The sequence below is a fragment of the Pseudonaja textilis genome, chromosome 13, assembly GCF_049901715.1.
Source record: "Pseudonaja textilis isolate UNSWEBS1 chromosome 13, rPseTex1.2, whole genome shotgun sequence".
NCBI lineage: Eukaryota > Metazoa > Chordata > Lepidosauria > Squamata > Elapidae > Pseudonaja > Pseudonaja textilis.
The window spans coordinates 7,145,476-7,159,174 of record NC_142002.1 but is presented as its reverse complement, the minus strand read 5'-3'; the positions used below and the strand labels follow the sequence as shown (position 1 = coordinate 7,159,174).

The 13,699-nt window shown below is 41.2% G+C and overlaps 1 protein-coding gene across 3 annotated transcripts in view; it reads right to left on the bottom strand.

Annotated features, from left to right (window-relative positions):
• The window catches only part of ALDH1A3 (aldehyde dehydrogenase 1 family member A3), a 41,963-nt gene that overhangs the window by 15,416 nt on the left and 12,848 nt on the right, over nt 1–13,699 (bottom strand). For all 3 annotated transcript variants that reach the window (XM_087941314.1, XM_026709259.2, XM_087941316.1), the window contains exons 3-5: nt 9,432–9,572; nt 7,344–7,473; nt 4,177–4,238 (exon numbers count right to left, since the gene is read on the bottom strand). In XM_087941314.1, the coding sequence (XP_087797440.1) occupies nt 4,177–4,238; nt 7,344–7,473; nt 9,432–9,506 (267 nt within the window). In that variant the 5' untranslated portion in view covers nt 9,507–9,572. The remainder of the gene's footprint in view (nt 1–4,176; nt 4,239–7,343; nt 7,474–9,431; nt 9,573–13,699) is intronic.

Here is a 13,699-nt window from a genome sequence, read left to right as displayed (position 1 = left end):
TGTTGGGCAGATGGGTGGGTGATGAGCCAGGGCGTGGCACAAAGGCAACACAGTCAGATAATCAACAAGAGTCCCTTTATTAGCTCTAACTTTGCCCCCAATGTCCAGGTTACCTTCTGTCTGGAGAAAAACTCTCCCAGGAACAGCCTTTAACTGCAGGGAATCAAGTCCAAAACTTGGTCAACAAAAACTGTAAGCCAAACTGAGGTAATTAGTTTGGCAGGGCAGGAGGAAGAATTCCAGATGTGAAGGCACGGCAAAACTCACACAGTTGGGAAGACACCAAGAACACAGATAAGCAACGACAAGTCACGTTTGGATAAAGTCACGTTTGCTTCCAGCTGCTGCCGCAGCCAGCATTCAGTTCTTATGAACTTTCATTCCCAGGTGTGGCTAATGAAGAGAATCAGGGCCCTTTCCTGCCCCATAAGCCATGCAACCCACGTTGCTCCCTTCTCTGTTCCTCCCTGCTTGCCCTAGGATGAAGAAGGGGGGGGGCTGGGTCTTCCTCTGAATTCCCTCTCCCTTGTTCTATCTCTCCCCTGCTCTGCCCAGCCAGACTTTGCCCTTCCCCAGTTTCCTCCACAGCCAAAGGAGCCACACTCCCACTCCCTGTCAACTGTCCGTCTTCCTCCTTGGATTCGGACTCTGACAGGGGCATGACACACTCTTTGATAAAAGTTTACACTGCAGGTGTTCCTCAACTTACAACAGTTCTTTCAGTGACTGCTCCAAGTTACATAGGCACTGAAAAAAGAGACTTAGGACCATTTTTCACATTTACAACTTTTGTAGCATCCCCATGGCCAGGTGATCAATATTTAGGTGCTTGGCAACTGGTTCACATGGTTGCTGTGCTTTTGCAATCTTTTGACAACCAAAATAAATGGGGAAGCCAGACTCATTTAACAACCACGGCAAGGAAGATAACAAAATGGGACAAAATCCACTTAACAACTGTCTCACTTAGCAACAGAAATTTCGGGCTCAATTGTGGGAGTAAGGACTACTTGTATTTGCTTGTTGGGAAGATCCACCCCAAGTATTCCCTGTATTTCTATGTAGAACAAAGACATGTACCCCTCTGAGTAAAATATGTACAAGGTGAATGATGTTGGAAACTGTGTGTCTTTGTGTAGGCATGTGTACACATGTGCCCATGTGTAATTTTGAGTCAGTCAGTCCTTCTTCCTAGGACTGAGAGAGAGTGACTGGCCCAAGGTCAGCCAGCTGACTTTGTACCTAAGGCAAGACTAGAACTCACAATTTCATGGTTTGAGTGCAGTGCTTTTGATTGTTGCCTTAATCATCATACCAAACTAGCTCTCTGCAACTCATAAGCACAGCAACTTCTCTATGGAGGTTCTCAGTCATCCAGGCCATGGTTGTCCCAAAGGTGCTTTTTCAAGAGGCAACTCGATTTTTTGGGTTTTCTTTGAAGGCGTTTCCCTTCTCATCTAAGAAGATGCTGCAGAGCCAAAGGAGTTTCTAGGATGAGAAGCGAAATGTCTTCAAAGAAAAACCAGTTGCCTCTTGACAAAGCACCTTTGGGGGACACAGCCACCCTAATTCTAAATCTAATTAAGAAAGATCTCAGTTAGAAACCAGAGAGGGTCCCAGCATTCCTGTTAAGACGTAGCAAACTGTTCTGAATGCACTGGATTGTCTGTAACATCTTCTAAACTTCTCCTATCGGTGGAATCTTTTTTTGCCTAGATAAAATGGGCTTTGTTTTTATTTTCCTGGAGACATCAGATACCGTATCTCGTCAAATTTTATGCGATGCTGGCTAAATCCCAGCAGTGGTAAGGAAATACCCCAGAGTGGTATTTTATTCTGACAGCTGTGTAAACATTCTCAGCCTAGTTACAAATCATTTTCTGCCAACGAAAATACCTGCTGTAGATTAAGGAGAGGTAATTGCTAGCGGCAATCTTCCCCTGCAGGGCAATCAACAGAATGGGCCATGATACGCTGGGATTAACCATTATGTAAAATAAACTACAGACGAGCACCACAACCAACCCAACATTCCTGCTGTGGCATAATTAACTGGGAGTTTTCATCATGTCAAAGGGAGAATCAAGGCCCTCTGGACCTAGGACATATTTTGTATAATTTCCATCAGATCTGGATGCAGGAACTTTCCCCCACAAAGGAAGAGAAGTCCAACTATGACATGTCCAGTGCAACACCAAAATATGGGCAGTTTGTGCTGGTGGGTTCTAGTTAAATTACTCTAAATACAGGCTGGGTGAACTGCGACGTCGCTTGTTTTTTCTCTTAGCACGGTGGCTGAACCTAGATCCTGGGATTTGTAAACTAGGGTGGATAGCATGTGTAGAAAGTTATCAGCCACCCCTCTACTAGAAGAATGAAATATTTTAGGAAATATTAAAAAGGCCAGAATATTGTATTTCCCTGAATGAGAAATTGAGAAACATGCTCTTGGAGACAGAAACTCATCCCCAGCTCCCTGCCCCAAGTAGAGATTTTGGTGCCAGCTTATCTACAAGACAAAAGAGCTTCAGCTCCAGGATGATGGGATTGTCCTTCAGGGCAAAGCCATTCAGCCACAATAGGAATTGCCCTTCATGGCCTCGCCCAGCAAGGTCCAACCAACCTTAATTCAGACAACCTCAGCTGTGACCCCCCGCATAGCTCCCTGGGAGTCTGACAGCCAATAGAAAACATGCCCTTGCCATAGGAACAGGAAGCTCATGTTCAAAGCCCGAGAGAGGGTACAAATGACACTCACTCTCCACTCCATGTGATCAGCTACCCAAGACCCCAAACCCACCTGGTCCTGTTCACCAATAAACCCTCTTTCCAATCAGCCTCCATATTTCCAGTGTCTTTCTCCCCACTTGGAACTGAACCCAGATGGACATTTCTTCCAACACGTGCATGGACAATTCACCGCTAAAATATTCTCCTCCAATGGAGTTTTCGCAACCCCAGGATCAGACCTTCTAAAGCTGGCTTGAAGGTGATGCCTTCAACCTTCAGAAGCCTGAATGTGGCTTGAAACCAGAAATCACTAAACCAGAATTCACTAAAGCAGACTAAAGCAAGCGGTGGCCTTTTCACGTTGCTGCATAACCACGAAGAACAATTTTGGATTCCCTCCGGCCTTCCGATAGCAATCCTGCTCTACAGTTAGCCCTCGATTTGCAACTGCCATTGGGACTGAAATTTAGGTCATAAATCATGATCATGGTTAGTCGAGGCATTCATGTGACTGGACCAGAAGTGGCATTCAGCAGGTTTTGACCAGTTCTGGAGAACCGGTAGCAGAAATTTTGAGTAGTTTGGAGAACCGGCAAATGCCACCTCTGACTGCCCCCGCCCCCATCTATTCTCTGCCTCCCGAGTCCCAGCTGATTGGCTGGGTCTTTTTTTGTAGGCCTGCACAGGAGAACGAAGCTGGAAAGCAGGTTAGTGGGGTGGGGAGGGAATGGAGATTTTGCAATATCCTTCCCCTGCCACGCCCACCAGGCCACGCTATGCCCACCCGGCCACACCCACAGAACCGATAGTAAAATAAAATTGAATCCCACCACTGGACTGGACCCAGTTTGGGGGGCCATTTTTATAGTGATAATTTAGCAAATCACGTGTTCATAAACTGAATCCATTCTCACAAAGGGGCGTTTTTCCCGCCAAAACTGGTGAAACACATCAGAAAGCATTTTTTTAAAAAAAATCCCAATCATGGTCATATGACCGTGGGACCTTGCAACCGGACTTAAATGTGAGCTGGTTGCCAAGCACCCAAATGCAGTCATGTGACAATGGTTTGTGTGCAGTGGGACATTTTAGGATGGCCTGGTGATATTTTACAAGCCGTAAAGTCCCATTGTAGCTCCAAATGTCCTATTAATATTTGGGCAGTCACTGGGTAACATTTGGCACAGGAATAGCTCAATCTTAGAGAGACCAAATTCTTGGGGTAAACCTGGCATTGTAGAAGTAGTCTTGAAGTCTCTCTGAAATCATGCTCAACTCTTGGTGAGTTCATGGACACCTCTGATTTCTAATTACTCTAGAATCCTTTTCTTGACCTTAATTATCGAAGGGAAGAAGGGGATTTTAGAGACCACCCAGATAATATATTTTTTTTCTCTCCATCCTTAGCACCCACACAGAAACTAGAATCCAAAATTTCTTACTCACTGGTGTTATGGCTCCGCAGACTCCCACTGGCTCATGCCTGGTGAAACAGACATAGTTTTCATCTGCAAAAGGTTTGAGAACATGATAAGTTATCAAGGAAGGATGATTTTGATATGAATCATCCTAGGGGATGGAGACAAACAGGGTGGCTGGAAAACTTGTTCTAGAGGCTCAGCAGAAACAAACTTTAGTGTTTGCCAACTATAACTGACTTGCCTATTTAGAGTACGTTCTCACGCAGTAACAAGAGATGGCAAAACCTTTTTAAAAAGAGAGAGAGGAAACTCCAAACAGAAGTTATCAAAATTTAAGAACCATGTAGCTTGGATATTTTGCCTCTGACTTTCCACACATACTTTTCCTGGCAAACTCTTTAGTCATATAGGAACTATGGAAGAAATAAACATTTATTTTAAACTGTTTAAGAATCAATGATTGATTCTTTCTCACTTCAATGAGAGCAGCCAGAATTGTGTTTGGACAACAATGATAAAATGAGGAGATTCCTATAGATGAATTTGTAATTAAAAAAATTAGAATGTGCAGAAATGGATATTGTGGGTTCTTGTAAGAGTTCTAATGGGGACACAGCTGGCAGGAAGGAGCAAATAAGTCTCCAGGAATATTTTTAACATGGGATTTGTTTTGTCAATAGCTAATAAGTAGAAACAGAAGTTAGAAACCTAAAAGTATAAAGGAAGGATCAATTACAATGAAGATTTACTAAAATAGATAAGTAAACATTACTATTATCATGTGATCATTACTGATGTTAAGAATATTATTTTTACTATTACCAACACTACTGTATATCTCAAACTCAATAGTACTCAGACAGCACGCTGTTTATATAGATATTGAATTTTTATGTTTTACACTAAAAAAAATAAAAAATGTATACAAAAAATGGTAAAAGAAAAAAAATTGTAACTTAGGTTTAACAAATAATCATTAGGTGCGCTTCTTTTCATTAAAATAAATGAAGACTGAAATACATAATTTCAATAAAAACAATTCACCTCAGTTGAATCACAAAATGATATTAGATATTAATGAATGTGTATGTTCTATTCTATTCTATTCTATTTCTACTCTTTTCTCTTCTATTTCTACTCTACTCTACTCTACTCTACTCTACTCTACTCTATTCCAACCAAACACATCTTTTTTTTAGAATAGTGCTGCACCTGCAGATCGTAGCATTCAATTATGGGGAAAGTTACAGCTGCTCTAAGGAGTTGTTGGTAGACACTGGGGTGGGGGTGGGGAAAGCAGCTTGCACATTCAGAAGCGTCAGGCTGCATCGTCCTGAGGTCTGATCCAGCCACTTTTATTATATTCTGAAAACATCTTCACTTAGGAAAGGCAGTCTAGAGCAGGGGTCTCCAACCTTGGCAACTTTAAGCCTGGAGGACTTCAACTCCCAGAATGCCCCAGCCAGCTTTGCTTTGCTTTGCTGGCTGGGGCATTCTGGGAGTTGAAGTCCTCCAGGCTTAAAGTTGCCAAGGTTGGAGACCCCTGCTCTAGAGAGCTTTCTGTTCAGGCTTCCCCTTGAAAATCACTACCTCTGGGCTGCTTTCTAATCTCCTAAATGCTGCTGCTTCCTTTTTTAATTAATTAGTTATTCATACTTTTATTTGTACAACCCACTTATGTTCCTCCTTCCTATTCCCCCACTCTCCACCCCCCCCACCCCAAATCTACAATGTGGATTGGGCTGAGAACGAAGGAGTGGCCACAAAGTCAGTCAGTCACCGCACTGACTTCACGCTAAAGAGAAGATTAGTCATCATGGCTTCCGGTTCTAGTCCAGCACTTTAAACATTAAGCTCAACTGGGCTCTCAGCTTTCAACTGACATCCTTACTTCAGGTCAAATAGCAGCTCTAGGTAGTTCTCAACCTATGACCATAGTTGAGAGCCCCACATTTCCACTGCTAAACAAAAGACTGTCATGAAGTGAATTTTGCCCGTTTATGAATTTGCCTTGCCACAGTTGTTGCTGTGAATCCCTGCAGTTGTTATGTTAGTAACACGGTTGTTTAGTGAATCCAGCTTCCACCCATTGACTTTGCTGGTTAGAACGTTGCAAAAAGGAACCCATGACCCCAGGACACCACAACCGTCATAAATATGAGTCAGTTGCCAAGACCACAAATTTTAATCACATGACCCTGGGGATGCTGCAATGGTCATAATGGGGCCAGATGGTCGTAAATAACTTATTTCAGTGCTGTTGTAACTTTGAACCAGAGGTGGTATTCAGCCAGTTCTGACCAGTTTTGGAGAACCAGTAGTGGAAATTTTGAGTAGTTCGGAGAATTTCCCAAAAGCAAAGGAGCTACTTTAAGCATGAATATTACTGCATTTTGATTCTTTGCCAGCAAAGTTTACAAAGAGCCATCATCCTGCTTGCAACCAAAAAAAGATTTAACCTATAGCAGGGTTTCTATAAATTAGACCACAAAGCAAGAACTGGAGGAGAAGGAAAGTGCATATAAACTCAGATATATTCCTGGTAGCCAAACTGTAATTAATTATAGCATCTGAATTACCTGCTGCTGACCTTCTACTGCTGCACCAGAAACTATTTTAACTTACTGCACCTGTGTATGGTTTGCCAATTGCACAGTGGCAGATAGGACAGTGCTCCAGAGGTTTAACGTCATTGGCCAGAGGATCATGGGTTGCCCTCTCCCCTCTTTGGAAGAGCTTTATAGCTCCCGCTGCCTTAAGAAAGTTCAAAACCCTCTTAAAGATCCATCTCATCCTGGACACCCTTTTTTTGAATGATTACCATCTGGCAGGTGGTACAGGACAATAAAAGCAAGGATAAATAGGCTGAAAAACAGCTTCTATCCCATGGCAGTAACTATACTGAATTGTACTGTATAGCGTAATATTAATGCAATATCAGGGATTTTCAATTCAAGCGTATAGAATGCGAAGGATGTATGTTTGTGTTTTACTTTTTATAAGTTTTTCTTGTGTATGATGTACACCGAAGATGGCATTTAATTTCGTTGTACAAGGTGCAATGACAATAAAGTACTACTACGATTACTATTAGGCTTTTGTAACTTCTCTCCAGTTTATAGATTCAGGTTAATTTTACTTAAAAAACATAAGATAAGAAACTCAGCAGAGGAGATATCAAGGGCAACTTACCCACAGGAATATTCTTGCCTTGGATTTTATCTGCCCATCCAGCATAGTATCTCAGGGTTTTTATGCAACCTTCAAGGTCAACAAAGAAAGCTTGGAGGAATGGTTTCCCAGTGTCCAAAGTTTCCAGGGTCTGAAAGCAAAAAAGAAACAAGAACATTTTATTTGAAGTTTACACTTTGAGCCAATCTCTACTGAGAACATATTTTCCCAACCAAATCTTTTGTGGAAACAATGGCATGGCAAGAATCAGTTGGTCAATAAAGTAGGTTGGAGGGACCCTATCTGCAAATCCTTTTCTGTCCCCACAAAGTCTTCCTGGAGGGACATTTCAATCCCAGCAGTATTGGCTTTGCTCAAGAGTCCTGAATGGGAAAACTTGAAGATTACAGTTGCTTGAGGTGCTGGAGGTTCCCTCTTCTTGAAAGTCTCAAGTGATGAAGCTCCCACAACTTCTGAGGGCAACTTCTGTTCCATTGGTTGATTGTTCTCACTGTCAGAAAGTTTCTCCTTATTTCTAGGTTAAATCTCTCCTTGTTCAGTTTCCATCCATTGTTCCTTGTCTGGCCTACAGATGCTTTAGAAAATAGCTTGACCCCTTCCTCTCTGTGGTAGCCCCTCAAATATTGGAAGACCTCTATCATGTCTCCCCTGATCCTTCTCTTTACTAGACTAGCCATACCCAATTCCAGCAACCATTCTTCATATGTTTTAGTCTCCAGTCCCCTCATCTTCCTGATTACTCTTCTTTGTACTTTTTCTAGAATCTCAACAACTTTTTTATAGTATTGTGACCAAAACTGGGTGCAGCATTCTAGGTGTGATCTTACTAAGGCTTTATAGAGTGGTATTAGTATCTCACTTGATCTTGATTGTATTCCTCTATTAGCTTTTTTGACTGCTGCTGCAAATTGCTGGCACATATTTAGCTGGTTGTCCACTAAGACTACAAGATCCCTCTCACAATTACAGCTATTGAGCTTGGTTTCACCCAGTCTATATGTGTACTTTTGGTTTTTCTTTCTAAGTGTAGGACTTTACTTTTCTCTACATTGAATTTCATTTTATTAAATATGGCCCAGTGTTCTAGTCTATCAAGATCCATCTGGATCTTGAGCCTTCCCCATGCATGCTTTCTATTACTAATAGAAGAAAATATATTGTATGTAGTTAAGGATTAAACTATGGGAATCCTTGGTGCTCTCTGAGTTTGGCTATTTGCTGGCAGACATTTTATAGAAATAAAGCCATATTTACTCACCATTCAAATGAGACAGCAAAAAAACTAAGAAGGAAACAAAAAAGACCAAAGCACATCCCCTGCAACAGCCAACACTCAGATAAGCAGGGATTAACACCAGACAAATAATCCAGCAGAAAACAAAACAAAACAAAAAGAACCTCGTTAAGGAACTATAAAGAAGAAAACCACAGTCCCACCAGATTGGCAAGTTAAACTACGATATATAAACAGAGAGTAAAGCCCACATTCATGAGTATTAGTGAGATCATGAAGTTGGGTAATGAAACATCTGCAAACAACCAAGCTAGAGAAAACCAAGGACTGCACATGTTTCCTGTTAATTTGCTTCCTGCATATTGTTCTGAAAAACTGAAGATGAAAGTCATCCAGGTCATGGTTGTCCAAAGGTGCTTTTCCAAGATGCAGCTGGACTTTCTGGTTTTCCTTTGAAGACACTTTGCTTCTCATCCAAGAAGCTTCTTCAGCACTGACTGATGACCCCGCCGTCCAGTCAGAGCTGAAGAAGCTTCTTGGAGGAGAAGCAAAATGTCTTCAAAGGAAAACCAGAAAGTCCAGTTGGCTCTTGAAAAAGCACTTTTGGGACTGAAGTTGACATGGCAATAACAAGGACCTTCACCATCCTGCTTATTACTAAATTTTGTTCTCTTGCCTATATGATGGAAGCAAAGAAGTGTAATCTTCCAACCTCCTTTCAGTTTCCTGCTCTTTCTAAACACCACCAAAGATTGATAGGTCAATAATGGAGCAAGAAGCTCAGGGTTAAATGGGATACCCCAACCCTTCCCGGTTGATTCTTCACACCCTGGTGGTGTACCAGCTTCACTTACTGCCAACACCTCCCTATCTCGTTCAATCAGGTCTGCCAGTTTATTGAGAAGTCTTCCCCGGCTAGCTGCATCCATTTGTCTCCAGACAGATCCGCTTTGGAAAGCTGTTTTTGCTGCTTCTACCGCTTTATCAATATCAGGCTACAGGTAAAGGTAAGAAAGAAGAGAGGAAAACATCATTAATACCACTGAAATATAAAGGGTACAATTATTCCTGGAGGGAGAAACCCTGAATATATAGGAGGAAAGGTCAAGTATGCTAAACAGTCAACCATCCCAAGAATTATCATATTTCTATTCTTTCTTTGGGAACAGAGGAATGGTTTCTGGTGTCAATGGTAAAGCAGAGTAACACTCACAAATACGTACTTGTTGAAAAGAAAGCCCAGGCAATCAGTAGAATTTTGATTAGATCATCATTTGCAACTCTCCCAGTTGGCTTTCAATGATCAAATAGGGGAGTTTGGATTTCGTTAGCAACCAAATGATTTGCTTAATAACTGTATTTAAAAGGTTGTAAAAATCAGGCAGAACTCACTTAACACTGGCCTTGCTTGGCAGCATAAATTCTTCTCCCAACTGAGTTCATAAGTCAAGGACCACTTGTAAAGCCACAATGCTACTTTGGGTTTAGAGCTTTCTGCAAATCAGCCCAATGAGGCTCAGGGTTAGATCTTACTTTAGCTCTACAATCTGTTAACTATGGTTTTAAAATGCTTAGAATCTGGCCATGATGCACATTTTGAATAGGAATATGAAAGAAAGATAATAGGAATAGGAAAGATAATAGGAATAGGAAAGATTAGAATAGAATAGGATAGGATAGGATAGGTTGGATAGGATAGGATAGGATAGGATAGGATAGAATCAGAGTTGGAAGGGACCTTGGAGGTCTTCTAGTCCAACCCCCTGCTTAGGCAGGAAACCCTATACCATTTCAGACAAATGGTTTTCCAATCTCTTCTTAAAAACTCCCAGTGTTGGAGCACGCACAACTTCTGGAGACAAGTCGTTCCACTGATTAATTGTTCTAACTGTCTGGAAATTTATTTTTAATGCTAGGCTGCTTCTCTCCTTGATTAGATTGTTAGATTGAACTTCAGCTTTGTAGATTCAACCCCCAAGCCCAATGAACACTATGATGCAATACTAGATTTTCTCAAATCTGATAGATTCCAGCTACACTGGAGCCCCCTTTCAGTCTAGCCAGGCTCTGGTATAGCAGTAGCAATAGATTTATATACTGTTCCACTGTGCTTTAGGGCCCACTCTAAGTGGTTTACAGAGTCAGTATATTGTCCCCAACAATCTGGGCCCTCATTTTACTGACCTGGGAAGGGTGGAAGGCTGAGTCAACCTTGAGCTGGTCAGGATTGAACTGCTGGCAGCTGGCAGTCAGCAGAAGTAGCCTGCGGTACTGCAATATAACCAGTGCACCACCACAGCTTTTACTGTATTATATTTTACTTTACTATATGACTATATTAGGACAGGGGCATGAATTCAGCTTACACAATTCTCTGAAAACCTCCCCTATGTGACCTGAGATACGCACATTTATTTACGCAAGTGGAAATACTTGGCTGAAGCTTTTCCAATGGAAAGGTCAATCCAGGCTCTCATAAACTCTTTCAGTTACAAGAATATTGAGAACAAGGAAATTGAATGGGCAAGGCTGAAATTCCAATCTGAATCCACCCAATGCTTAATCAGTGTTGCGTTACAGAGATTTTTTAATACAAAGGCATAAAGTGCAGCTAAAATTTAAGGTCAGGAAGAAAGAAGAATTAAATCCATTACAACTGTTATCCATCACAAGGAAAAGAATGATGTTCAAGATAATGATGTTCAGAAAATGTTTTCAAATAAACCCATGCTCCAATTTGGACAATCTAGGACTATCCAACCCATTTGTAATTCCAGCACACCAGTCACAACTTAGCATCTCATCCATGCAGAGTAAATCATTCTGAATGTGATATAGCTATATAAAATCTCACCATAGTTAGTTCAGATTTTGATTCAGGAATAGTGGGATTTTAGCCAAGACATACAGGTTTCTTTTGTTAGGTGGATTGTATTCTAATATACTTTCTTTGCATCATAAATACTAAGGGTCCCATATGAAGCTGTGTTGGATTGGATCATCAGAACTATCTGCAAACCATCAAAACTACCGTGTTTCTCATATAATAAGGCCGGGTCTTTTTTTTTTTTTTTGAGCCCCGAATGAATGGCTACGCCATCTTTTCAGGGGTGACTTAATTTCCCCTCCCCCGCATCTTCGGGCGGGTGGGCAGCGACGGCTTGGATGTTGACCTCGGCGTTGGTGGGGCACTTCGTATCGGGGTCAACGCAGGCAGCACCATATCCGGGTGTGCAACAAAAGTACTTCCTAACAGCAAGCCCCCCCCCCATTACCCCTATTTCACATGTTTTAATATAAACCTTAATTTGGGGGGAGGGGCTTAATTTCATTTCATGCCTATAAAACATTCTGGGACTTCCTATTGGGGGAGGCCGTATTGTTGGAGAAACAGGGTAGCTATATAATAGTTTTGAACCAATGTCCAATATTTAATCAGGCAGGATGTCCAGTTGGAATAGCCCATCCCTATATCTTGGGGATGACACGAAATGGTTTCCCTTCCCTTACCCTCTCTATATGGCATAAAATGAAAATGTTATTACAGACCTGGAGTCATTGATTGCTTTGTTCTGTTTGAATTTTTTGAGAGCTTGGGCAAGATGACTTTAAAACCAGCCAGCTATGCCTTATTCAATAAAACATGGGTGAGGCATAATGAATGTAATCTTATTAAGTAAATGCATACAAAAATGCTCAAGCAGCAGACAGCCAAGAGAGGGAACGCTAAGTTGGCAGTCTTGTTTTAGCTTTCTCTGCTATGGTCCTTCAAGTCAATCTTGACCTCCAGCAATATTTCAGAAGTAAGTTGACCATTAGCATTTTCCAGGATGTTTTCTGACATCCCAGATTACAGCTAAGAGTGTGACTGCCCTAAAATTACCCAGCCAGCTTTTGTGTCTAATGAAGAACTAGAACTCAGGGCTAAAAAGAGTCATGGTGGTGCAGTGGTTAGAATGCAGTATTGCAGGCTAATTCTGCTTACTGCGAGCAGTTCGATTCTCACCGACTCAAGGTGGAGTTCAGCCTTCCATCTTTCTAAGGTCGGTAAAATGAGGACCCATATTGTTGGAGGCAATATGCTGATTCTGTAAACCTGTTAAGAGAGGGCTGTAAAGCACTGTGAAGCAATATATAAGTCTAAGTACCAGTGCTATTTTAGTCCAGCAGTTTAAGCGCTACACCAAGCTGACTCTCTTCTTTCTTTGTCCATTGTGAGAGAATTGGGAAAACTAAAGTTAGAGAGAGTTTTCTATAGTTTTCTCAATTCTCCTCCCGAGAACAAGTTCTTCTATACCAAGTTATGGCTGAATCTTATATAGCTTCAACGAAATTCAGTTAAAGGTTTGCTTATGGATTGAGATCAGCACACACTAGAATATTCTTCTCCCTTCTGGAATGGAATGGAATGGAATAGAATGGAATGGAATGGAATGGAATGGAATAGAATAGAATAGAATAGAATAGAATAGAATAGAATAGAATAGAATAGAATAGAATAGAACAGAACAGAATTCCTTATTGGCCAAGAGTGATTGGACACACAAGAAATTTGTCTTTGGTGCATATGCTCTCAGTGTACATAAGGAAAAAAAATACATTCATCAAGAATCATAAGATACAACACTTAGTGATAGTTACTAATAAGGTTACTAATAAGCAATCAAATCATACTAGAAAACAAATAATATAAATTGTAAAGATACAAGCAACACTGTTATAGTCATAAGTGGGAAGATATAGGTAATAGGAAGGATGAGGAGAATAATAATAATACAGTAATTTGACAGTGTTGTGGCAATTAGTTGTTTAGCAGAGTGATGGCAAACTATCCTTGTGCCTAGTTGTTCTGGTGTGCAGTGCCTATAGCATCGTTTCGAGGGTAGATAATGACCAATGCCACAGCTGATCATATCCTAGCTCTAAAATGTCTGCCCTAAAATTACCCAGATGGGTTTTGTGGAGCCCTGGAGAACTAAAACTCAAGGTTCTCTGCTCAGTCCAGCAGCTTTAACTGGCACTCTAACTGTAGTTTTCCCAATTCTTTCCCATTAGACAATAAAAAGAATAGGTGGCATCACATGAGCTTTTTCTATACCCAGTTATGACTGAATCATATCCT